The 27,938-nt window shown below is 39.8% G+C and overlaps 1 protein-coding gene across 1 annotated transcript; it reads left to right on the forward strand.

The window, feature by feature from the left end:
• The first annotated feature begins 18,206 nt into the window (after positions 1–18,206).
• Positions 18,207–19,031, forward strand: LOC145683221 (zinc finger BED domain-containing protein 4-like). Its single transcript, XM_081754588.1, has one exon. It carries the CDS (start codon positions 18,207–18,209, stop codon positions 19,029–19,031), a length of 825 nt encoding a protein of 274 aa, XP_081610714.1.
• The last annotated feature ends 8,907 nt before the right edge of the window (positions 19,032–27,938 follow it).

Consider the following 27,938-nt stretch of genomic DNA (forward strand, 5'->3'; position numbering starts at 1 on the left):
GCATATAATGTCCACGACACCTAACATGTGCAGGAAAGCACCCCCCGGGCCAGACAAAGGAAATTAAAAAGAAGTTCAAGGGCCTGCGATACACAACATTCGGCACCGGCCCCCGCCAGTGAGTGCCCCTCCCCGCTAACAAGCTAGATAAGTGTAGCCAAGAAGTGCTAGAAGAGAGCCTCCACAAACGAAGCTGTATGCTACAGTTGATCCCACCGCACAAAAAGTTACCATAGCGTCCACCCTGAAGAATCCTCTTCTACTAGCAACCGCAGTTCCAGCTCCCCAGTGGACCTCTCGATACTGAACATCGACGACCTGGTGGTGGTGGTGGACATGGAAGACGCAACAGACCAGTCCACAGATCTTCCCCTGGATTTCAATATCCCACAAAGACGGCGCGACCTCCAACAGAGGGCCCCATCTCTTCCCTGATGCAGTTTAGAAACATGTTTTCTTCCCTGAGTATCAATGCCCAGAGTGATGAAAATGCATCCTCCACGTCGACAGCGCCCCCACCGGTAGCAGCAGCCAAGAAGATCCCCCCGATCTACATCTATAACATCACCAACAGGTTTGCCTTCGTGAAATCCATAGTCAAGACCCTATCTGCCCTTCCCAAACTGGAGCAGCGTCGCGACTATGTCAAGTTTCAATGCACTACACCGCGCGACTTCGTGAAACTGGACGCCTTTTGCTCCACCCAAGGCTACTCCTATTCCACGGAACTTCCAAAAGCATCTCGACCAATGAAAGTGGTCATACGCAAGCTTCCCATAGACTCTGAACCCAAGGACATTTACGAAGATCCAGTGGACCAAGAATTCCAGGTCATCTCGGTGTCCCAGCTTCAAGGCAGACCTGACAGCACAGGGCAGCGCCCTCGCTTCCCGCTCTTTCTAGTGCATCTCACTAAGTCAAAGGAGGCGGAAATAATCTATGACCTCCGCTATATCCTGTGCTATAGGGTGGAAGTTGAGCTCTACAAAGGCGCTGACATCTTACAGTGCTTCCGCTGACAGCGCCTCGGTCACTCCCAACTGACGTGCCGAGCGGACGCCCGGTGTGTAAAATGCAGCGGCCAGCACCATACGACGGAATGCCCCCGTGAATAGCCAGCGTCGTGTGTCAACTGCGGAGGCAATCACCCTGCCAACTACCAAGGATGTGAATATATCAAAACGGCTAAGAGCAGAAGAGGAGTCAACCAACAAGAGTCCAACACCTGCACAGAACAACCTGCTGCAGCACCCAACAAGAAACCTCAAACTGATTCCAGGCCTTCAATGGCCCCCAAAGCCAAGTCCACACCCGCCAACAAGACCACCTCCCAACCATCCCAAACAGGCCCGCAGCAACCACATAAGAACAGTGACAGTAAAACTAGTGATAGTGCAACCAGTGACAGTGCTAAGATTCGAAAAAAACTCAATCAGTGCGACCCACTGATGCCGCGGCCAAGAACTCCCGTACTAGCCAACAGACCACGCCTCCACCTGCAGAAACCAATCCAGCCAGCGAACCCTCGCTAGCAGCTTCTATCAAAGAACTTCTAGACCTCATCAAGGAACTGAATCTCACATCCATCATCGAGGAGCTGAAGAAAGGTTTAAGAAAGATAGTTGCAGCCACAGATCCCATCACCAAAATGACTACTGTGCTGGAAGTAGCCGCAGAACTTTTGGATGATGGGACGCAATAAATTTGCTATTACCCGCAATCTGATAGTGGCGTGCTGGAACGCTGCCGGCATAGCCGACCACTGTGAGGAACTACAGGATTTCCTCACCCGAGAAAGAATAGACGTGGCCCTCATCAGCGAAACTCACCTGAAGCCCGACAAGCAATTTACTGTCAGGCACTATACAACATACCGTTCAGACCGTCAAGGATCCATGGGCTTTATGGCCATTCTCATAAAGTCGCACATTGCCCACGACCCTCTCCCCACGCCGGCACTAACCTCACTTGAAACAATAGGAGTCACGGTCCACTCCCCGGACGGCCCACTGCAGCTGATCTCCGCCTAAAACCTCATAATGGGCCTCTTCACCCGCCAGACCTCACTCTTCTCAGGAGGCTGGGACACCGAGCAAATACCCACACTGGAATTCAAGAACCTCCAACCGAAATGGCCGCATTCCCTATCAGGCACTCCGTGGCGTCGACTTTCTGCCTTCCGCGCCCACGGAACTCACGCACTTTCCCCAAAATGGCGGACAGCTCGTATCTTGCACATGGTGCTTAGCGCAAACATCGCCTTGACGGACGGCCCCATTACCATTCCGGAACTCAGCTCCCAATCAAGCTAACAGTGGCCCTCTGCACACATGTTCCTGCAAGGCGACTAGCTACACTGCGACAGACCAACTGGCAGCAATACACGGACCTTCTGGCAGCGTTGGTGGACTCTCGTCTCTCTTTACGCACCCCTAAAGACATCAACGCAGCAGTAGCATCCTTAACCTCCAACATCTTCACTTCGATGGATGTGACCAGCAACAATCCATCTCACCAGCAGCAACCAGACCCGGCAGAGGCCCGCGCATCGGCACTCATCCACCTCAAACGAACAGCACAAAAACTTTGGCAGCGAACATGGCACCCAGAATACAAGCGTGAATGAAACTCCCTTTCCACAAGAATAAAGAAGAGGCTGCTACGCAGGCGTATGCAGAAGTGAAATAACACCCTATAGGAGATCGACAAACCTTCACGTGACTTTTGGCGACTAGTCAGAACACTTGCCCGACCAACAGGCCAACCACATGCGCAAACCCTCAGAGGTCACCAGGATTGGTGTACAAACCGGAAGAGCAAGCTACCATCTTTGCGGACTACCTGGAAGGTGCTTTTCAACCGAATGATATACAATCTGACTCCGAGACGCTGGAACCAGCTCAGCACTCCATCCACACTGCCAATCACCTTCGACTGCTGAACCACCCCGCACTGGTACGCCCAAGAGTAGTGGAACTAATTTTAAAGCATCTCCCGACCCACCGTTCCCCTGGACCGGATCGCATCCCACCCCAAGTGCTCAAACAGGCACCAAGGAAAGTCAATGTGCTCCTTTGCCGTTTGATCAACGCCATCTTCAACACAGGCCACTTCTCTCCAGCCTGGAAGGACGCAAGAGTAATTCTCATCCCTAAGACGCTGGGGAACAGATCAGAACTAAAAAACAACCGCCCTATCAGTTTGTTATCTCACCTCAGCAAACTTGTTGAAACGGTCATCCAACGGCGGCTGCAGGACATCTTCCCGACGTATCAATTTGGTTTTCGACCAGGACACGGCACGGCAGTCCAACTAGTGCGACTGGTAGATGACATCACTTTCAGATTTAACGAACGTGGATACACATTAGGCCTTTTCTTGGACATAGAAAATTCCTTTGACAAAGTGTGGCACGTAGGTCTCATTCATAAACTCATGCAAGCGAGTTTCCCAACATACCTCGTGAAACTGTTACACAATTATCTGCAAAACAGGAGTTTCCATGTACACCATGCAGGCCATACCACCACGTCAAGAAGTATTCAAGCGGGAGTTCCGCAGGGTTCTTGCCTCTCCCCCATTGTCTACAACGTATATACCAGCGAATCCCTCAGACCGCCAACACGAAAACTGTCACATATGCCGATGACACCGCACTGTTTGCCAGCCATCTGAATCACCGGTATGCAGAAGTCTATTTGCAGCGACACATACATATGTTGGAAAACTGGACACGGTATTGGCGCATCAAGATAAAACCCAACAAGACCACCCTGGTGGAGTTTACAAAAAATAGGGAGGAGAGACCCATCCACCTCTCCCTTCAAGGAACCAACCCCCCACTCAGTCCCCAAGCAAAGTACTCGGAGTCATCCTCGACAAGAAACTTTCCTTCATCCCCTACCTCTCCATGGCAGCGAAGAAGGCAAAACAACGCTTCCGAGCCATCCTTCCGCTCTTCCTGAGCCCCCAAATCACCCATGAAACCAAGCTTCACGTCTACAAGATGTGCATCAGATCGGTACTGCTCTATGCCCGCCCAGCCTGGGGCCACGTAGCACACACACATCTCCGCCAGCTGCAAGTAGTTCAGAACAAAACTGCGAGAGCATCACCAGACACTCGTGGGACACCAGGGTGGTTCAACTTCATGAAGATCTCAACTTGGCGACGCTGCATGAGGTCAGATAACAACAATCAGCTTCCTTCTGGCGCCAGGTCAGAAATTCTGCATACCCACACGTTGAGAACATCGCCACCAAGAACCAAGAAGACATTTGTACAGGATGCCTCCCTCGCCTCTGAACACCCTAGATGACCAGCACGGAGCCAGCGACAGTTGTAGCCCCGAGGAACAGTTACCACACTCAAAACAAACCACGCCGCAACAAACATCGAAGGCAAGGGATCAAGCCCGTCACTTCACCCACTTCACCACTCAAACAACAGCCACGACAATGACTGACTGACTGACTATTTACCGGTTCTTATATTCATATACCTTACCTACAATTACCCCTGTTTCATTTCTGGCCTTCACTACTCACTATTAATCAGAAATGTTTCTTATATTCATGCTCCTTTTGCTCTTTCCTACATCCATATTCATCAATATAGTATTACTGCGCAAAAGAAGTACCTTTTTACTGTTAAGTGTTGCAAACTACGCACTACTCATTAATGACTGAAGCAACACAGTCGATTAAATATCGTGTCTTCCCAACCTCGCAATCGCATTACAACGCAAATTTTTCTCTTGCTTCTCAAATTTACTTGATGAAAAATTAAATATATCGATGTTAGTCACTTCAAAAATTCAGCACGTCTCACACGGATTTGAACTAAGGCTCAAGGCAACCCATGTTACAACTTGACTGTTGCTTAACTTAAACTTCCATGCATTTTCTTTTATCCTGAGCTGATGTAGAAGTGTCAGACGATCCTTAAATCTAGGTAAATTTTACCAGCAAAGCCTCTCCTGGTAGCTGTATTTCATAGACGAAAAGAACTTGACGAATTGTGTTACGCACAGGGTCCGCCATAGCAGCGATATCTGCTTTATTGTTGACACAAAGTCCTTCCTTCCCTACCACATACATGTCTTTGCCGATTATACGCATACTAAAATTGTGACAAATACCAAGTGAATTCGTTATCAAATTTTATTCCTACAACAACATATTTATAGACATGCGACAATAATTTTGGACATGAGTGCACACTTCGTTAGTAGACTTGTGCGCTTAACATGGCGGTTTCTCGTAAAATGACCTAATAAAATTTTAAAAAAGTATATTCTTAATATATTGTTGTAGTGAATATATTTGTCGGCTGATCTAATAATTTACTTGATAAATATAGAAATTAGTGATTTTACAAGTGGAATATAAAAATGTTACACAAATAATAAACATATTTACGTTGTTCTCAGAATGCAAAGGGAAAACAACCAAATAGTTTCTTTAATAATGCTATAAAGATATTTGTGTTTAAATATTACATGGTTTATGTAGTTTAATTGTTATAATTAGACTATCAGTAATGCAGCTATTTGCACGTAAATGACAAATTTTAATGGCATATGAATTAAAATGTTAAGCTTTCGCATAGAATAATAAACGCTTAGATTATTCATTTCACTATGGCTACAGCTATAGCCGCAAATGTTATTTCGTAGGTAGATAGGCCTAATTTTCTAGTTTTGACTTTAAACAAATTCCTTTTAAAGCTACCATATTTCTTTGCACTTGTGAGAGACCGTAATATACCAATGGATAATGAATTTGCAGGGTATTTTTAATACTGATAGTATGTGTATAATCTGGAAATGTATATTTGTGGTAAATTTCATAGGAAAAGAATTATAAATACAAAAATTATAATGAGAAAAATAAAATGTTGCTAAATGGACAAACAAATTTTATTTTCGTTTTATTGTTCTTATTTACTGCTCTTTTGACATAAAATTTGCCACATACATGTCTTTGCCGACTATACACATACTAATGTTGTAAGAAATACTGGGCAAATTCGTTATCAAATTATATTCCTAGAACAACATATTTATAGACATGCGACAATAATTTTGGACATGAGTGTGCATGATTTAAGAAAAGTGAATTGGGAAATTTCATTGTACGATCACAATTTAAAGTATTTCTCAAAGTTAAAAATATACGTGCAACTCATTACATAATATAATCCAGTAAGTAATATTGTTTAAACGCTCTTACATAACGCACCGCGTCAACTTCTTGAGGTGCAGAAGGATTCTGATAACTTGGAATGAAGGTTTCTGATAACTTGCAATGAAGGATTCTGATAACTTGCAATGAAGGATTCTGATAACTTGCAATGAAGGATTTTGATAACTTGTAATGAAAATAAGAGAGACAGTACGTTTATAAATGGTTTATTTAAACTTACAAAACGAGGGAAAAAATATTTTGAGAAAGCGGGAAATGCTTTTCAAGAATTGATACAACACAAGGAAGAAAACTTTGACTTTAATGTCCCACAATTATGTTCTTTAGACTAAAGGAGACGACAGGGCGCGGTGGCTCAGTGGTAGAGTGTTCACCTCTGGTGCATGGGGTTCTTGGTTAGATCCGAGCTCGCGCTAAGTGAGCTTTGTGGTGGACAAAGACCGAGTGCGTGAGTTTCTCCGGAGTTCTCCTGTATCCTCCCACTTTCTTTATTTCATTCATTTCTCATTATCATATTTCCTTTAGCCTAGCCGGCATAACCGTGGGACGTAAAACTGAAAGATTTCATTTCATTTCACTTAAAGCAAACGATGTGAATGACGATGGAAGAATTGGTGGAATGAGAAAGTGCGAGGAAACAGGAATACTCCGAGAAAATCCACGGACACCATGTGGTCCATCACAAACATACTTAGCCGGAGATCCAACCACGGACTCCACGCACTCGAAGCAAGCGCTCTACCACTTACTGCTTTTCAGTATGGGAATAGTAGGCAAAACAAGTATAAAATTATATACACTGTAGCGAATACTTCAGACACAGTTCGTTGATTTAGAAATCACATATCAGCAATCCAACACGTAAATGTTCGACTTCATGAAAAGGAAATCATTACTACGTGAAAATGTTGCAGTAAAACTGTAGAATTGATATAATACCAAGTCAGTACGGGTGATCGATTCCTACAAGAGAGATCTCACACGTAATTGACGCGAACATTAAGTCATCCATGTCGTCACTTTAGATGATGACAAAACCCTAAATCACTAGAAAGTACATTTTTGATTACATGGTTAGCGTGCGCGACTTTGCAGTGGGGAACACAGTTCCATTCACAGTGGGAGTTCATCTAGTTAGGATCCAACGTGGAGCTATAAGTTAATATCTCATATAACCTAAGTGTTGAAGTCATAGCTTTTTAGAAGTCCACATTGTCATAGAAGTCCACACCAAGTAAATTTGTGGTAGACAATATAGTGTCCTAGGTTGAGATCCATGATTAAATTCCGCATCAAGTAAGTTTGCATCATATTGTCTACCACAAATTTACTTGATGCGGAATTTAATCATGGATCTCAACCTAGGACACGATATTGTCTACCACAAACTTTCTTGACGCGGAATTTAATCATGGATCTCAACCTAGGACACAATATTGTCTACCACAAACTTACTTGGTGTGGAATTTAATCATTGATCTCAACCGAGGAAATGATATTGTCTACCACAAACTTACTTGGTGTGGAATTTAATCATGGATCTCAACCTAGGAAACGATATTTTCTACCAAAAGCTTACTTGGTGTGGAATTGAACCAGGGATCCCCTCTCATACCAGAGGTAAGCGCTGCACCACTGACCCATCGTGCTGATTACAATTATTAAGAAACACTAATGACAATGAGAAAGCAAATGAATAAGTACATCATACAACAATGCTAAAGTTTAAGTGACGGACAGAAAATTGATATGTTCAAAGAAATGTTGAACAAAATGAATCCGCTTCAAGCTCTTCCCATCTGATAGATACTTACAAAAAATAATCGGCTTTATGCAGAGTCGTTCTGACGCGTGATTATCCTACTAAAGAGTTCGACTAACATATGCTCCCTGCAGTAGTCAGGCCTTTAGTATGACGCTAATCATACTTCTAAACGACTCTGTATAAGACAGTATATTTCATACGAATGAAATAACTTGATGCCATGGTTTCAGTTATAAAAATCATAGTTCTTACTTTTAGAATTAATTCTACAATAATATTATAGTATTAGACCTATTACTATTATTGTTTTAATTAAACACCAAAACTATATAAGACGTAGCCTACAGTTTAAGGGCATCAGATCCATTATAAGACTTACCTTATGGGTGGGGGTCAGAAGCACAGTGATGATGGAAGAACTTATGAAATAATATAGTGAGAGGAAACGGGGGTACTCTACGGCTCAGATTGGCCGTGTCCAAAAGATACAACTGCACAATCGAAGTACGCTTATTTCCGGAACTGACGTCACCTAGTGTGCGTCAAGAGGTCCAAGTTCACAAGCCTGTGAGTGCGTAGTGTGCGGGGATGTACGCTCATGTCCAAGGCGCCCATCAAGGGGGCAAGGTGGGGTGCTCTCCCCATAGAAGAAATTATACTTCAGAATATCGAAAACCCAATAGAATTTTTACATTAGTTACAGCAAAATTTGAAACTATATTTGAAACGTCGCTTATACTTGCCCCCCCCCCCCCTTGGAAACTACAACATGGACGCTCTTGCTCATGACCAAAATGATTGTTGCATATCTATAACTGTCTTCTTGTAAGAATATAATTTGATAATGATTTTGCAGGATGCTTTTAATACTGATACTATGTGTATAATCGGGAAATGTATATTTGTGGTAAATTTCATAAGAAAAGAATTATGAATACGAAAATTAGAATGAGTAAAACAAAATGTTGCTAAATGTACAATAAAGTTTTATTTTTGTTTTATTGTTCTTATTTACTGCTCTTTTGACATGAAATTTGCCACATACATGTCTTTGCCGATTATACACATGACAAAAACCGAGTGCATTCGTTATCAAATTTTATTCCTACAACAACATATTTATAGACATGCGACAATAATTTTGGACATGAGTGTACACTACGTTGGTATACTTGCGCTTAACATGGCGGTTTCTCGTAAAATGACCTAATAATATTTTAAAAAGGATATCCTTGATATTTTGTTGCGGTGAATATATTTGTGAGCTGATGTAATAATTTACTTGGTAAATATACAATTTAGTGATTTTACAAGTTGAATATAAAAATGTTACACAAATAATAAACATATTTACGTTTTTCTCAGCATGCAGAGGGAAAGTAACCAAATAGTTTCTTTAATAATGCTCTAAAGACATTTGTGCCTAAATACTACATTGTTTATGTAGCTTAATTGTGATAATTAGACTTTCAGTAATGCAACTATTTGCACGTAAAAGACAAATTTTAATGGCATATGAATTAAAATGTTAAGCTTTCGCATAGAATAATGAATGCCTAGATTATTCATTTCTCTATGGCTACAGCTATAGCTGCAAATATTAATTCGTAGGTAGATAGGCCTAATTTTCTAGTTTTGACTTTAAACAAATTCCTTTTAAAGCTACCATATTTCTTTGCACTTGTGAGAGACCGTAATACACCAATTACCGTACATTTTTCATTTTTCACAGCTGATCAAAAGTGAAATACAGATAACAAATTTCTTTCTGCACATTTATCAAAGATCTCACAAATTCCTCTTAATTTATATAATCCCGTTACTGTACACACTATGAAATAATTATGAACAAATAATTCCTTTCCCATAGTTGAACAATGAGAGCCATTACATAACATATCCACATAGCACAACTACGTCCACGAGATGTACGAGACTAAGCCCGCAACGGACGACGGGACATCCCGGGATTATCCGAATTTGCTCCCAAGACATCCACAGGATTTCCGTGGGGGTTCGAGGGGGTCCCACTTTAAGAGAAAATTTTCTGACTCCATATACGATAAAAACATGAAATTATAAATGAAGCATCAAACAGATTCACTACATTACACAAACAAAACAGCACACAGAAGGTAAATAAATCAAAAATGAGTCGTGGGCCCATTTCAATAAAAAAATGTCTACTAGTAGGGTCCCTAGAAACAATATTTTTTCGTATCGCTTTGAGATTTGTCAATATTGTCCCCTTAATTAATTTGTCATGTACGAGTGGGCCAGGGTCGTAACTAACGACCCGGCAGAACTTCGCCGTGCCGGAGGGTCCACAGGCTCCGGGGGGCTGACAAAGAGCAAGAGTAAGATGGAAAGAAGGGGCTTATTTTCGAATTTTCCGGGAGATTGAAACAACTTTTTCTACGAGCCCAAATATGCTTGCAACCCAGAAAAAATCTAAATTACGGCGCTGCATGTCCTATTTCAGTAGAAGTATGTAAATGCTCACTCCGTATCCTCTTTTATGGGTCACAATTCGTAGAACTCCATGTTATCGTCAGTCTACGGTACATGAGGAATATGTACATAGAATTTTAAAGTACTGCATGAAGAAGGAAGTTTAACTTCCTTTGTTCTGGTGTTGCAAGTATTCAGTAGTAGATAACGGTGATAAGATGTACAGGAGGAAATCATATTGTTGCTTCCCACTCTAAATCTCTCTAAATATGTGTTATCGTCCTACAATGTCAACCAAAATTATCTGAAAGAAACAATGGTAATATATCCATTGGGCAGTTCTAAAACAGAAGATGTGAAAAATAATAACTTAGGCTCACAATATTTAGTTTGCACTACTCTATCCAACAGAACACAATATTCGATATTAGACAAGCTATCACTTCAGCACTTAGGTTAAGCTTATATGAGACGTTAACTTATAGCTTCACGTTGGATCCTAACTAGATGAAGTCCCACTGTGAATGAAACTGTGCCCCACCCCCCTCTGCAAAGTCGCGCACGCTAACCATGTAACCAAAAATGTACTTTCTAGTGATTCGGGGTTTTGTCATCATCTGGAGTGACGACACGGACGACTTAATGTTCGCATCAATTACGTGTGGGGTCTCTCTTGTAGGAATCGATTACCCGTACTGACTTGGTATGATATCAACTCTACAGTTTTACTGCAACATTTTAACTTATTGATGATGTCCTCTTCTAAGTTATTGATGTCCTCTTCTTGGCTAATGATTTCCTTTTCATGAAGTCAAACATTTACGTGTTGGATTGCCGATATGTGACTTCTAAATCAACGAACTGTTTCTGAAGTATTCGGTGCAGTGTATATAATTTTATACTTGCTACTATTCCCATACTGGAAAGCAGTAAGTGGTAGAGCGCTTGCTTCGAGTGCGTGAAGTCCGTGGTTGGGTATCCGGCCAAGTATGTTTGTGATGGACCACATGGCGTCCGTGGGTTTTCGTGGGGTTCTCCCGTTTCCTCCCACTTTCTCATTCCACCAATTCTTCCATCGTCATTCACTTGCTCCAATCATCGTTTGCTTTAAGTGAAATGAAATGAAATCTTTCAGTTTTACATCCCACGTTTCTGCCGGCTAGGCTAAAGGCGATATGATAATTAGAAATGAATGAAACGATGAAATAAAGAAAGTGGGAGGATACAGGAGAACCCCGGGAAAACCCACGCACTCGGTCTTTGTCCACCACAAAGCTCACTTAGCGTGAGCTCGGATCTAACCAAGAAATACATGCACCAGAGGTGAAGCACTGAGCTCTACCACTGAGCCACCGCGATTTATCGTCTGCTTTAGCCTAAACAGCATATTCGTGAGACGTGAAAGTCAAAGTTTTCTTCCTTGTGTTGTATCAATTCTTGAAAAGCATTTCCTGCTTGTCTCAAAATATTTTTTGTCTCGTTTTGTAAATTTAAATAAACGTACTGTTTCTCTTATTTTCATTGCAAGTTATCAGAATCCTTCATTGCAAGTTATCAGAATCCTTCATTACAAGTTATCAGAATCCTTCATTGCAAGTTATCAGAATCCTTCATTGCAAGTTATCTGAATCCTTCTGTGCAAGTTATCAGAATCCTTCATTGCAAGTTATCAGAATCCTTCTGCACCGCAAGAAGTTGACGGGGAGTGTTATGTAAGAGCATTTAAACAATATTACTTACTGGGTTATATTATATAATTAGTTGCATGTATATTTTTAACTTTGAGAAATACTTTACATTGTGATCGTACAATGAAATTTACCAATTTACTTTTCTTAAATCATGTACTGTACATTTAAAATAACGTTTTAGATCTAAGTGATGGATGAACTAGTGTTCTGCAGAAGAGTAATGAAATTTGTGGTCTCATCTCGAGTTTAAAAATTTACTTCTCGTCTCGATATTCGTCTCGGATCGAGACAACACTTTTGTTTGTTTGTTTTATTTCATGGGCAAAACTAAAATCTTCGGCTTGGACTACTTTTACCAAATGGCACGCGCGATAACCAGTAGATCTGAGGGAAGACAACACAGAAGAATGAAAGAGAGAGAGTTTTAGCACAGACAAATACAGGGAGGGAGAATCATAATCATCTGAATTGCATTATCTGACGTGTGCTTTTCTACAGTTTGTATATGACAAAATGAAATGGTTTCTGGGTCCTAATGGTCAGTAGCGTACGCCGAAGTTTATTTCGGAACGGTTTCAAACTCAATATGAGGGTATTTTATATTAAAATTTTTAAAATTACCCCTGAATTTAGGCTAAATTTATATAAAAGTCGAAATTTCCGGGGATGGGGGTTCCGGACCTCCAGGACCCACCCCTGTGTATGTCCCTGCTAATGGGACACAAGTCAGTCTTCGTAACGTGCTACTTCGGGTCACCGAGTCTGGTGGGTCATGGCTGTGACGATTGGGCGAGTACTATTGATGATACACAAAGTGACACTGCTATTTAAATAATTGTAAATAATTTACACTCTTAAACAATTTGACTTCTCAGTCATGAATTCTCCGAAGGGCCCAATCATGGGTGGGGCCCCACCCTCAACTTCATTTATATATATATATTAATCCTTATGTAAGTATCTACAACATAACGAAAAGAACCACGAAATTCAGACCTACATCAGATGCACGTCACTGAGTATTCCCAGAGGCATCACATAGATAACTGTAGATCTCACTATATCCAGAAGGCTACCAATACCTTACGGGCTCGTTTCAGAATATTACTGCAATGTACAACACAAATAGCATTTTGAAAACTTCGCACATCTGTCATTTCTCGTTCTTATGATGATCATTATAGCCTGAATTTACAATAAAGCAGACAGAATGGAGTTCCATTTCTACATTACAGTAACTAACTAACTCACTCTATGGCCTATGGAACCCGGGGGTTCAATGCTGCGTTCACAAAAGCTCTCCACTGACTTCTATCCTTAGCCAATTGGATCCACTTTCTACTTTGTATTCCTATCTCGGCGAGATCCATCTTAATATTGTCCTCCCATCTGCGCCTAGGTCTTCCTAATGGTCGTTTTCCGATTGGTCTTCCAAATAAAATTTATATTACCAGTATGGCTAGGATAATTACACATTTTGAATATTGCATATGCAAATACATATTTAAAGAAAATGAACTGAAATCTTAGTTTTACGTCCCACGGTTATGCCGGTTAGGCTAAAGGAGACGCTGATGATGAATAATAAATGAAATGGTGGAATGAATAAAGTGGGAGGAAACGGCAGAATCCCGAGAAAACTCACACACACGGTGTTTGTCCACCACAAAGTTCACTTGGCGGGGGCTGGGATCGAACCTAAGACCCCAAGTACCAGAGGTTAACGCTCTATCACTGAGCCACCGCGGCCCCCAACATATTTAAGGTTGTTTAACGTAAAATCTATATTTAGGTTATGTTGATAGTACAACTAAACGTTAAATTCGTTGAACTAAAATTGTTATTGTCTGTATTGTTTGTCGGTCACCTGAAAATAGTAGAAATTAAATGACTTTGTTGGAGAAACAATGAGCTATCATGTTTGTTGTTTGTTGACTCACCTCATTAACAACTGTTGACTCTGTAGTTTGTATTCCATAAATCAAACATGGGACATTTTAGCGTTCCAGCAAACGTTTTTGGGACACCGGGTCAGAACTCTGGCAAATGGATGATGCCTTAATTTTGAGATGTACACGACTCCTACCGTGGGGCCCCTAAACTGCTCTTCCCTCCAGGACCCTGTGGTCCCAGTCCAACATTGGATCTGAAACATGAGCCACCGCCAAGAAATGAACTCGGGTATCCCATTCCTGACTCGCATACCCTATCGACACAGACATGAAGAAGCGCAATGTCTCGAGTGAGAAAAGAAATATGTTTCTAAATTCGAGACAAGATTTGAAATTTCAAGCGTTTCATGGCCAACAGTAAAGTCAATTTCAGGCAATCTGATAGGAAACTCTCTTACCTCCCCCACTTACCACTGCAGAAGGGGAAAGCAAGTCGCTGACCTTTACAGGGAGGGAAGCTTTTCTAATAAACAGAATCATGTCAACTCTAAATTCGTACATCAATTCGCTCGTATCTGATGTTGAGAAAGCACTACTGTACGTTTTAGCTATCAACCCCGAGTAAAAATCAACTACTGTTTTTAATTTTTGTCCTATAGAAAAGTATTCCATATTATTTATATATAGACATCTGAGTCCTGACTAAATATAATCAGGAATGAGTTAAAATGAAAAGACTGTCCCAAAGAAGTTGGGATGCCTGATACCCTTAATTAAGTGTTTTTCTTTTTCATTTGTCTAAAACACCTATTTATCAAAAGTGTCGCGAGGATCCTATGGTACAATTTGTACCATGCGGGTTTTTCATGGTACTTGCGTTATTTCTCTTCTATTTGAGCTTTTTCGTCCGTTTTTTTGTTTTTTGTTTTTTTTTTTCAAGTCCAGAGGCATTGTAGAAGACATTAGGTATGGTTTCAGACCGTTCTGCGTCCAGACATAGGAGGTGATGACGTCATAATTTTGAAATATATATTTTCCCTTATGAAGCCTATGTTCATTATTTTTGGCGGGCTTATTTTTTCACGTAGAAGATTGAAATTTTCCACAAACATTCAGTCCACCGAGTAGTATTTACCAGATTTTTTTCCGATTTCTGCGTTAAAACAGGGGGGATCCAGAGGGGCAATGGGTTGAAAAAGGGATATTTTTACCCAAAAAATCCCGTTTTTCAGGATTTTCCCGCCTCACACATGATGGAGACACGTGAGTCATACCGTCTGAAAGGCAGTTTCATTCTGAAGAGAATGACGGTCGAATTATTATCCTAGGGTAATTAGGGATGTCTCAGGGAATTTTTGATCAAAATATACTTCTGTATAGGGAAAAATGGGACATGGTCGGTATATTTTTTTGCGGGCTTATTTTTGCACGTTGAAGATTGAAATTTTGCACAAACATTGAGTCCACCCAGTAGTATTTACCAGATTTTTTTTAGTTCTGCGTTAAAACAGGGGGGCAAATGTTTAAAAAAGGGATTTTTAGATCAAAAAAATCCCTTTCTTCTGGATTTTCCCGCCTTACATACATGATGGAGACACGTGAGTCATACGGTCTAAAAGGCAGTTCTATTCTGAAGAGAATGATGGGCGAAACATAACCGTAGGGTATTTAGGGATGTCTCAGGAAATTTTTTCCCTGAGAACTTGGTGTTTTGCGGTAATTTGGGGCATTGTGGGGATTCTTGATGAAATTTCTCCCGCCCTTACTATTCAAGATAGAAACTTGAAATTTGGTACACACATGTAGTCCGCCAAGGACTATTTATCAGATTTTTTTGAGGTCTCTACGTTCACACAGGGTTGCTCCTGAGGGGCCCAAAATTTCAAAAAAAATCCCACAAAATTTTCCTTTCGACAGCAATTTTCCCTCTCCTGGTATATGGTATGGGCATGCAAGTGATACCATTTGAAAGCCAGCTGCATTCTAAAGAGAATGAGGTGTGAACCATGATCCTAGGATAAATAGTGACGATGCAGTAGCTGCTTGACCGAAAGTCTAAAAAATAGCCCAAAAAGCCAGGATTCCTCAAGGGATAACCCTTTGGGGTACTTATGGTACAATTTGTACCATACGGGTATTTCATGGTACATTGCGTTATAACTCTCCTATTTGAGTTTTTTCTTCCGTTTTTTTTTCAGGTCCAGAGGCATTGTAGTAGACCTTACCTACGGTTTCACACCTTCCTGCGTCAAGACATAGGAGGTGATGACTTCATCATTCTAAAATATATTTTTTCTTTTATTAAGCCTATGTTCATGATTTTTTGGCGGGCTTATTTTTTCACGTAGAAGAATGAAATTTTGCACAAACATTTAGTCTACCAAGTAGTATTTACCAGATTTTTTTTTCAGATTTCTGCGTTAAAACAGGGGTTATCCAGAGGGGCAAAAAGCTGAAAAAGGGATATTTTTACCAAAAAATCCCTTTTTTCGGGATTTTCCCGCCTTAGATACATGATGGAGACATGTGAATGGTACCACGTGAAAGGCAGTTCTATTCTGAAGAGAATGATGTGCAAACCATGATCCTAGGTTAATTAGAGATGTCTCAGGTAATTTTTACAAAATATCCTTCTGCATACGGGAATATGCGACATTGTCGGTATATTTTTTGATAATCAGAAAAGGGTTAAAATGAAAAGACTGTCAAGACGAAGTTGGGATGCCTGATACCCTTAATTAAGTGTTTTTCCTTTTCATTTGTCTAAAACACCTATTTATCAAAAGTGTCACAGGTGGATGAATAAATAAGCTCCTCGCCTTCTGATCAAGGGTTCCGGCTTCAATTCAAAACTGGGAAACAAGTGGTTCGGATCCCACGTTAAATTGTAGTTTCACGTCTCATATAGCATAGCTGTTGATGGGGAAGTAAAACTAGCCGAATAGGCCTAAAGCAAAACCCATTTATCAAGTGTAACCTCACTTTTAACATTTTACTTTCATGTTACCTATGTAAGTAAATGTGTACGAAGTATTTAGTGCAAAATATATCCAGAAATGTAAATTTGAATGTCAATATTGTGAATATATATGTTAACTTCAAGTAGTTAAATCGATATTCTTCATTTTTCATATAATGTGTGAATTTTATTAGGCAGTATTGCAAACTCCACATGATTTTTATATCTCCTGAACGGCTTGAGGTATCAAATTCCTGTAAACGGCATGATGATGGCATGACGCTTATATTGGGACTTTTTCCTAATTTGTCACCATAGTGGTTCTCTACTTGTGCTTTCCCCGTCTCTTTTACTTTCATTGTTACTGTTGTAATAATAGGAGCCCGGGAATTTCGGATGTTTTGGTTACTATATCGTTCTTCATTTGTAACGCTGGCAGGAATGTGATTTTTTCTTTCATAGCCTTTCTTTTTACATGCAGTTTCAGAATATGTAATAAGCGGACCTAGTACCGTTTCCAAAATAAAACTATACAGTGTATATTGGCTTGGGAACACTAATAATCCTTGTTGTTACATTATGCACGATAAGCTCCCCCCCCCCTCTATCCACATTTCCTTGATAAAGGGTTTGATTTTTCTTTCTCTATTATTCTTTAGATATCTCAATCTACAGATTAATTTGAGTCAGCCTATATAATAAACAAATACGAGTCCACTGCCAGTGACGGATTTACGTATCAGCTAAACAAACAATGGCTTAGGGCCCACTCTCTTGACGGCCCTAAAACTTAAGGAAAAAGTGGATGTACATTTCCAAACTATAGGATCAAAAAAGTTATAAAACTTACATTCATCAACAGTTATTTTTTGCTGTGTAGGCATCTATGATGTAAGTAATGAGGTCCCTCCTGCTAACCTGCTCCCAAAAAATATAACTAGTTTGCTCATTTTTGCATATAGGGTGCCCACTCGTCGAATGGCTACATGTAACATGTAGCTCCACATCGCAGTGCAGACAATTTATCATAGACAAAGGATAGCTGGACACATAAAGGGCTCGATTACTTTCAATAGCTTAGGGCCTCATCAAATGTAAATCCGGCTCTAGAACAGCTTTTTGTTTATGGAGTGAACTCAACTATCCTCCATTTACTCTACTATTTAGTCTTTCTTCTCTATTTAATAATTGAATGCAGAGTTGTAGGTATTGAGCTAAACTATTCCATTTTGTTTCATTTCTATGTCACAGTCTAACAAGAATCAGCAGTTGACTTTGGAAACGTTCATCTCTCCATCTCAGAGAATGAACGAAAAGATTAAGCAGGCCATAGCGTACTGGTTGGCAGTGGATATGGAGCCGTATGCAGCAGTGGAGAAGCGTGGTTTTAAACATTTCATGTCTGTCTTGGCACCTAGCTTTGAAGTACCAGGTAGAAAATATTTTGCTGAAACAAAAATTCCTGCATTATATGCTTATACAAAGGACGCAGTGAAGCAAGCATTAACTGACGCCCAGTACGTAAGTCTAACAACAGATTGCTGGACTTCACAAGCTCAACAGTCTTTCCTAGCTTTCACCGTGCATTATGTAAATGACCAGAGGCATTTTCAAAAATTTTGTTTACAGTGCAGTTGTCTCGATACGGAACACACGGCTAACAATTTGCAAACAGCGTTGGAATTGTCCCTTACCGAATGTAGCATAAGGAGTGAAATGATAGCAGCTATTACGACGAATAACGCTGCGAATATTTTGAAAGCTGTGGAACAGATGAAGTTGCCACATATAAATTTCTTTGGACATGCTATCAATATTGGCGCTTCAAAAGCTTTAGAACTTTCGCCTGTTAAACATCTCTTTAGTACTCGAAATAAAATCAGAACAGTCAGCCACTATAACATGAAGCTTAGACGAGAAATTCGTAAAGAGCAGGACAATCAGGGAGTGAGTAAACGCCTACTACCTTCGACTACACCAACACGGTGGTGGTCTTGTTTGCCACGAGTAGAGGTATTCAACGAGCAGAAGGGTGTGCTGTCTCGTGTCAGAGGCACACAAATCTAATTTTAGACTTGAGATATATCAAATTGGCTGAAAGGTTAACAGAAGCTTTGAAGCCATTGCGAGAAATGAGTGAGGCAATGTCTTCCGAAAAGCACGTCACAGCCTCGGGTATATGGCCTTTGTTGTGTCAACTGAAGGAAGACATGCAGTTCATCGAAGAAGACGAAAACAGCAAAGGAAACAAAAGTACCGAAGAAAATCAAGGCTCTGAAGAAATCCAAGGTACCGTAGAAGAAAATGGCACCGAACATATACAAACATTCAATATAAGTACAGAGGTTTTCTGCGAATATTATTAAAATGACTACCCTCTTTTAGATAGAGCAGTAGAAGATGTAGTAAAGGAAGTACAGAAGCAAATCATGTGTCCACTTCAACAGAGATATCTACGAGAGCCAACCAAGAACTTGATTCAAAAGTGCTGCTTCCTGGATCCTCGATTTAAAAGTTTCTTTTTTAATAGTGAGGATGAGATCAAAATAAAGTCGTTAGTTCAGGAAGAATTAATGTTAACAACACCAACTACAGTAGATGTCCTAACATCCGAAGATTCATGCCCACCTGGAAAAATAGCTAAAAAAAGGTTTTGCCGCTTTTCTTCATAGAAAATGTGTAAGTGCAGCAGAGGAAAACAATACTACAGACTACCACGTTGTGATTTTGAATCAAACCCATTAGAGTGGTGGCACCGATATAGTAACGAGCTTCCAGAAATGGCAAAGTTAGCAAGAAAATACCTTTCGGCGGAAACTACAAGTGTTCCCAGTGAACGAGTGTTTAGTATGGGATCTAACGTTGTTAGTGACCATAGAATGTCTCTCTCGCTCAGCACACGGATCAATTAATTTTCTTATCAATGAACAAGGACTTTGTTCCGAAGAACGCATAAACTGTGTATCATCAGGGTGTCTACCGATTTTGGAAATACTGGAAATGCTTGAATTTTACTGGAATTTAATTTTGATACTGGAAATACACTGGAATTTTAATCCACATACTGGAAAAATCGTAAAACTGGTAATTTGTTAACAATACTTTTTGTAATTATGTTAGTAGTCTTAGAAACAATTTTGTATCCATTGAGATTGTAAATTTTTCCAAAGCATAAGTTGTATAAGTTTTGTAATTAGACATTTAAAGCAATGGGTAGAGTGAAGGGCTGTGAGGGGAGTTGGGAGGCCCTTTAAAAATTGTTAAAAATTCATTGTATTTTAAAAAGAATCAAGGTTAACAAAATTTATTAAAAATAAAATATTGTTTTGATGGTCAAACAGTTACAAACCTGAAATCATCAAGAGTGTGATTATTCCGAAAGTACTTTCAAAAACTCATTGTATTAGGTACAGGAATTTTGCTAATCGTTATACTAAATTAATTACTGGAATTTTGAAAATGAAACTCAGTAGACACCCTGATCATATGCTAGTCTTTCCCAAAAGTTCATTAGCCATTGGTAGTTGCTGGAGTGTATAAGTATACTATTATTTTTAAACTATAGTTTTGTTCTTTGAAAAATCCATGTTTTTAAATGTTATCTTTTTTCCCCTATAACCTAAACAAAAATTTTAAGCGACAATGCTTTATATTGTTTATTGTATGTCCTTGATATAAACTACTGTATTATATGACGTAGATTTATACAGTCCTAATATTTGTTTTCTGAATAATTTGTGTATATTACAGTGAATCCTATATTGGCCACCATCCGCTCTATTGAAAAGTGGCCAACTTAGACAGGTGGTCAACTTACAGAAAATAAGTGTCATTGGTGTATTTTTAGAATAGAATTTCTAGTATTATTTGATTGTAAAATTTTAATAAGCAATACCACGACATCTACTTTTAAATAATGTATATTGAGTAATCGTAACAATATACAATACTAGAAAGAATACTACAGTATATTTAATATATGCACCTTTTTCTTCCTGAAAACTAGTCTGGTACACTGAATTATTCGGATGGAAAACACAATCACACAAACAACTATAAAATAGAAACACATGTACGCAGTTTATTGAAATTGGTATTGTAGCACACTGAGTTATTCAGATTGAGAACAAGAAAAGCAAAGTTATAAATTCAGTGCAGTTTATATGATTTTTTTTCGGCAGTGACAAATATTTTCTGTAGATACCTTTCGAAAAGTAGCAGATCTGTTATTAATAACAAATTTATTCATTGTGGTTCATTCTAGACGTATGCCTTTTATTCTTTTTTGCACATATGAACATTCTAATTTTGTAGTAACTACCCCTTCATAATGAGCTACAAGTGTTTCCCTTGGAGCGAAAGACGTTTTGAGAAAGTCTTCAGGGAATTCAAATCTCAAAACCTCCGCTACCTTTCGAAAAGCAGTCACGTGCCAATAAATGACAATTGAAATGGTTAGCTTTAAACTTGAGAATATTTTCGGAATTACTGAAGGTCCCCACTGATGAAAGAAGCCGATATAGCTAATAGTTTTACCAAAACAGACAGGGTAAACAAATACGTACAACCATTTCCTGGATTCCTATACGTGCTTTTTCTTATTTGTATCTTCCTTTAACACCCCTTTGTCAGGGTAGTATTCTGGCCATTGACCTCCAAGAACAAATCGTGGGAATCTATGCTTCTCTGTCTCCAGTAACAAATACAGAACATTTGGCTCTCACACGGGAATACGAAAGAGTTAAAAAAAATAATAATCATAACATAACCTATTTGCATGGCCAAGATACGCAGGTAAATTTATCGTTATCAACATAAGATAAATATTGCTTTAATGCGGCCAACTTCCAAGATAGACAGGTGGCTAACTTACAGAGTAATAAGTAACGAATGTCTTATGGGAAAATGCAGGTTCAAGACGAACCAGGACAAGATAAGCAAATGGCCAACTTAGAGAGGTGGCCAAGTTTATAGGTTTTACTGTACTGTGCAATGAATATGGAATCTATGTAAAAAAAATGTCTGGGGCTAAAAGTTCTTATGTGGGAAAGTTAATTAAGAAAGGGAAGATAGAAATAAAAGTCATAGTGGAAAGAATTTTGATGTAGAAGATAAATACTAGAATTAGAAAGGATGAAGTGTCTCAGTCTTGAGATAAATATCGTATACAATTGTATTCAATAGTTCAGTGAATCGACTTTGCCCTTACCTGAAATCCGAGAGAACTCAAGATATCCATAAGTATTCAAAATTATAAATGTTAAGTGATACTATATAACTTGTAAATATTCATCATGGCAAATGTTACTGTACTATGAAAAAATATATCGTGGTGCTATATTATAATACAAGGGAAACAAAGATAAATATTTTTGAGTAAAGATTGAATCGTTTCTTATCTACTGATATTTTATTATGAGGACCATATACACATGATAACCGACCGAAGTAATTGGGAACTACTTTAATTTAATAGTACTAAATTATGTTCTAGTGTGAAGAGTCGCACAATGGAAATATTACAGTAATACATTTTATGAGTACTAAAACTACCAGAAATTTAACAATTTGTATGACTGTTCGGTTCGGTTTCGGTTCAGTCTGGACGGTTCGGTTCGGTTTGAGAACAGTTCGGTTTAGAGACGGATCGGTTCGGTTTGGGAACGGTTCGGTTTAGAGACGAATCGGTTCGGTTTCGGTTAACCTTTCCAAACCAATTTAAGTAACAAACCGAAAACGCGGTTTCCGTTTCCAGGAACCGTCCACACCTAACCGAATGTAAGATATTAAAGAACTTTTACTAAAATGAAATAAAACTCGAAGAAATAGAAAACTCTATACTAGCGTTGAAACCAAAAGCATCTTGTGGTCCTGATAACATTCCTCCTTAGCCTATGTTGTGAAAGGTTGCAGTGATCCATTTAAATATCCACTCCGCATTACATTTAATATTTCTATAAGTATTCCTTGATTTAAAAATATTCTTATATATAAACGCAGCGGCTCAAATCTATCTGCTTGGGGCCGCGGTGGCTCAGTGGTAGAGAGTTCACCTCTGGTGCTTGGGGTCCCGGGTTCGAACCCAGCCTCCGCCAAGTGAATCGAACCCGGGTCTCTCACGCCAAAGGCGCGTACGCTAACCGCTTAGCCACGAGGGAGCTCAGTGAGAAAGCAGCATTTACTCTGACAAAAAAGGTCTGTAATAGTAATTGTCACACTTGACCGAACTTTTGTAGCTCCTCTATTGCTGATCAGAGCCCATGACCAGGAGTGCATAGAACTAACTATCCAGGGGTTCATAGGATCATCATGGGTACCTTGACTCACACCTAGAATTACATGTAGGACCTCTACCAGTTTGAAGATTTGTGTAGTTCCCTTTCAGGAGTATAAATTTTGAGGCTTCCATCTTAAAATTTGGGAGGAATAAGACATTGCCAAAAACTGAAAACTTTGAGATTTTTGACCTATGTTACCCTTTCTGATGAGGTATTCTAATCTTGTATGATTCTATCAGGCCAATTTCCTTTCATAAGGCATGGGTACATTGATGATCGCCTTTCAAAATTTTGGAGGAGTATCTAGGACACTCCTTAATATTTGCCCAGCGAAAATACTGGAAATAACGCTTCTGACGAAGATAGGGTCATTATTGACAGATCAATATTTTAATTGTTTTTAAAGGAGAACATAGTATTATTACTAGGGATTTCCAATTAATTTAAAGCTTGATATTAGAGATGAGCATATTCTTCTTCAGTGGCGGATCTAAAAGGTAAAAATGGGGGGAGGGGCGGACAGAACCCAGGCTATGATAGCTTCATCACTTTATTGTTGCTGTCTAATCAGTTCACTAAATAACTCATCTCAAGTTTTCAAAAACTTTCACTACTACCGCATAAAGTTTATTTACATTCTTCGCCTACACGAGTGAAACTGGACTAAAATGTTTGCTATTTACTGTGACAGGCAGTGTTAGGAGCTCATAAAGAGAAATTCCCCGTCCGTAGCCATGAATTTTTCCAATATGATTTTATGTTTCCCGCAAATAAATAATGCACACAAACACACCATTTTTACCATTAACAATAACTGATTACATATTTTAAGCATTTTTCAAAAAGTCCACTGTTAAATGATGAAAAGAAGACAATATTCCGAATTTCGACTCTATATTGAAAAACTGCGAAGTGCGAAGATTTTCTCAGGTTTGATATGAGGAATTCGGTATTTAAACTCTGAATTAAAAGTAACGTAGTACGTGTCTCTACGTTTTCGACAATTCTACCTCTATTGCAAATATAGGAAAGAGGCAGGGACGTACGCAGGAATTTATTTCGGGAGGAGTCTAAAGCGTTTCGTCAGGGTCCAAATTCAATTTGAAGCTAAATTATATGAACATTTCTAAAATTACCCCTAAAAGTAGACTACATTTTTAAAAAATTGGGATTTCTTGGGGGTCCGGACCCCCAAGATCCACTCCCTGTGTACGCCCCTGGAAAGAGGTATTCTATAATATTTAAATTTCGATTGTTCATACCAAGGATTTTATAAAATAGAGGATCTGCGTGTACTACAAAATCATGAAAGCACACATCACAGCTTTATTACGCCTACTTCGCCATGTTTGTTGACCAAACTTATAACCAATTTATCACAATATAAAGTTAAAAATTGCAACATCTTACGTTTTGTTTCTTTACTATTAACCAAACAATTTGATGTGACCCTGATCGTGAAGCCAATTAAGGTTAGTAATCCCGATCCCGAGTGAGTCCCAATCCCACTGAAAATAATGAGTTTGAGCTCCATTGAAGATAATGACTCCAAGCTCGAACGAAATCATTAAGCGCGAGCTCAAGTGAAAGCAACTCCAACTGATGATAGTGATCCCAACGCCAGTTGAAGGCAGTGATTCCGAGTAGGTTAATCCGTCTCAGGTTGAGGAGTCCGAGCTGCAATGAATGTGACGGACTCGAACTTCATTCAGGGACCGCGGTGGCTCAGTGGTAGAGCGTTCACCTCTAGTGCATGAGGTCCCGGGTTCAAACTCTGCTCCTGCCACATGAACTTTGTGGACAAACACCGTGAGCGTGGGTTTCCTCGGGGTTCTCCCGTTTCCTCTCACTTTATTCATTTCTCATCATCACCGTCTCCTTTAGCCTACCCGGCATAATCGTGGGACGTAAAACTCAAAGTTTTCATTTCATTTCATTTCGAACTTCATTCAAAGTAAATGACCGGAAACCCAAACCAATTTGAGCGTGAGCACAAGTGAGGAGTGTAAGATCCACTCAGAGTAATGACCAAGAGACTCATTGATTGCAGTGAGCTGGAGCTCAGTTGGGAGTAGTAACTTCGAGCTCCACTGAGTGTAGTGAGCCCGAGTGAGAAACTCCCAGAGAAATTAGTGAGAGCGAGCTCAGAAGAGGCTGTAGTGAGTTCAATCCTCATTGAATAATGCGATCCCCAGTAAGTGTGAGCCTGAACGAGGTTAGCAGCCGAGTCCTACTGAAAGTAATAAACAGTGCTTTCTAAGCTGGGCATGTAACCATTTTCAACGTTAAAGTAAAGATTAAAGTAAAAATAAACACAATAAACACTGCAGGTTCACATACGGAGAATCTAATGCTTTGAGCGAAATTAATGGCACAAAAGAGAGAGCCCAATCAGGTTTAGTGATGCTTACTTGTTTCTGTGCTTCATTGATTTATGGGTTAAAAGGTAGTTATGGGCAAACCTCTCTATATTATAAAGGTAACCAAGAAAGTTATGTCGCTTTTTGTAGAGGTTCAATTGGCTCTCACACCGTAAGTTAAATGCGAATGGAGATAAAGCGAATGCCAGTTGTTGGTGTGAGTATACCCAACATACTACCTGGTTGTAGCAGTTCAGTTACACCGGGAACTTGCGTAAGGACAGAGTGAACATGATACATCCACACAGCATCATAAGGGCGTGTATGCTGTACGAGTTCAAACGGGTCGAACACCGCTGCAGTGGGGTGAAAGATATTCCAGGCCTTAAGGAAACATGCCAGGAACTGGGACTACAATTCAGAGTGAGTGGAGAAACCATTCGGCAGCACCTCCATCAACTTGGGATGCAGTACAAGTTGGGTTGATGGGTCCTGCATGATTTGACTCCGGGCCAGAAGACAACGCGAGCAGACATCTGTGTTTCTTTGCTGTTTCGTCTGAGGAAGGAGCCATTTCTGGACAGAGTGTTGACATGTGGTGAGAAGTAGGTCCTGTCCGAAGCTTCATGGCGGCGTAATCATTGGTTGCATCCCATGAACCGTTTCCAAAACAGCCAAAACCAGCACTGTACCAGAGGAAGGTCGTCCTGTGTGTTTGGTGGACTACTCGTGGCATCGTGCATCTAGAACTGCTACCAGCTGGTCAGGGCATCAATGCATGTGTGTACTGTCAGCAGTTGAGCCGCGTTCAAGAAAAACTCAAAACTCTGGAGCCAGCACTTCTAAATGACAAAGATTTCCTCCTCTTACAAGACAACGCTATGCCTCACTGGCAATGATGAACCGAGACATCATTCTACGCCTTGGATGGCAAAAAACTGTTGCATCCGCCATACTCCCCGAACAGTGCACCGTCCGATTATCACCTGTTCTGTTCCTTGGACAATTATCTTAGAGGACGCCAGTTCAAGCCCCTAGTGGAGGTGCAAAATGCACTTGATACCTTCTTCGCTTCACAGCCCAGCAAACTCTACCGTGATTGGTTCCATTGCCTTCCAGAACGTTGGAAGAAGGTCGCCGATACCGATGGTCACTATTTTTGATCTTTTAAGTACGTTTTGGGTGACATATCGATGTTCGAAGGTCGTGGATGAAAAAGCAAGAGAACTTTCTTGGTTACCTTTGTATAACTCCCTTGGTTTGTACAGAAAAGAAAACTCAAAGTGAGTATTCGTTTAGGCAGGAGATATGAAATCTGCTATATAAACATTTGCATTTCTCGAAAATGTTGTTAATGGAAGGGGGAATATGTTTTCTTTTAATATTTAAATTTAGTTTCGTATTCAGTAAACGTCATTCTTCCTGTGCGAAGAACGAGCAGTTTCGCTTCTTCTATAATGAACTCTCGTCATTTGCAATAGCAAACCTTTTTTAATTAACACTTAACAGTCGAATTCGAGTTTGAGGGGCCCAGGAATTCGTTTGGAGCTTATTTGCTCGTCCGTAGTAAGACCCTTGTCTTACTTCTTCTACAATTTGAGGGCAGCCATTGTAAGTCACAGCGATTACCGTACAATATGTCTTTGCTTCTGAATAAAATGTCATTTTTACTTTGGGGCGAGGACAGGATACAACACATAAGATCGTCAAAGGAAATCTAATACGAGATTTCAAGGGATTTCCAGGTTTTATACAGTTCCCGAACCAGGGGCGGATCCAGGGGTGGGGGCGATCGGGGCAATCTCCCCCCAGAAGAGGAAACCTTTTTCTTATTTTATATATAAACAAAACCCATCCCAGAGTTTGGAACTCTTAAAAGTAGCTTTAAGTGGCAGTATTTCAACCCACCGCCCCCCCAGAAATCCGTCCTCGATCCACCCCTTCCTGAACGAAACTTATGTGGTTTGGATTCTTCGTTAAGTTATAGGACCACGTCAAATATATCGTCGTTCCTGAAAAGGATGATAAATCATAAACTAACCAATTATTATTATTATTATTATTATTATTATTATTATTATTATTATTATTATTATTATTATTGTTGTTATTATTATTATTATTATTATTATTATTATTATTATTATTATTATTATTATTATTATTATTATGCAGGGACCTTTTACTGTATAAACAAATTATTTACATCAATACCGTCAGTGCATCTGTTTCATTCCAAACTATACCGTGTTGTTTCGGATATCAAGTACAAGGTTGAAGGACGGAGGAAGCGGAAACCACACACTGATAGGAGACAATCAGTTAGTCGTTTGTGC

The sequence above is a fragment of the Thermobia domestica genome, chromosome 4 (assembly GCF_964235325.1).
Source record: "Thermobia domestica chromosome 4, izTheDome1.hap1.1, whole genome shotgun sequence".
Classification (NCBI taxonomy): Eukaryota; Metazoa; Arthropoda; class Insecta; order Zygentoma; family Lepismatidae; genus Thermobia; species Thermobia domestica.

Coding starts and splice junctions, on each gene's coding strand:
- LOC145683221 (XM_081754588.1), top strand. CDS start 18,207: ATGTCACAGTCTAACAAGAATCAGCAGTTGACTTTGGAAACGTTCATC.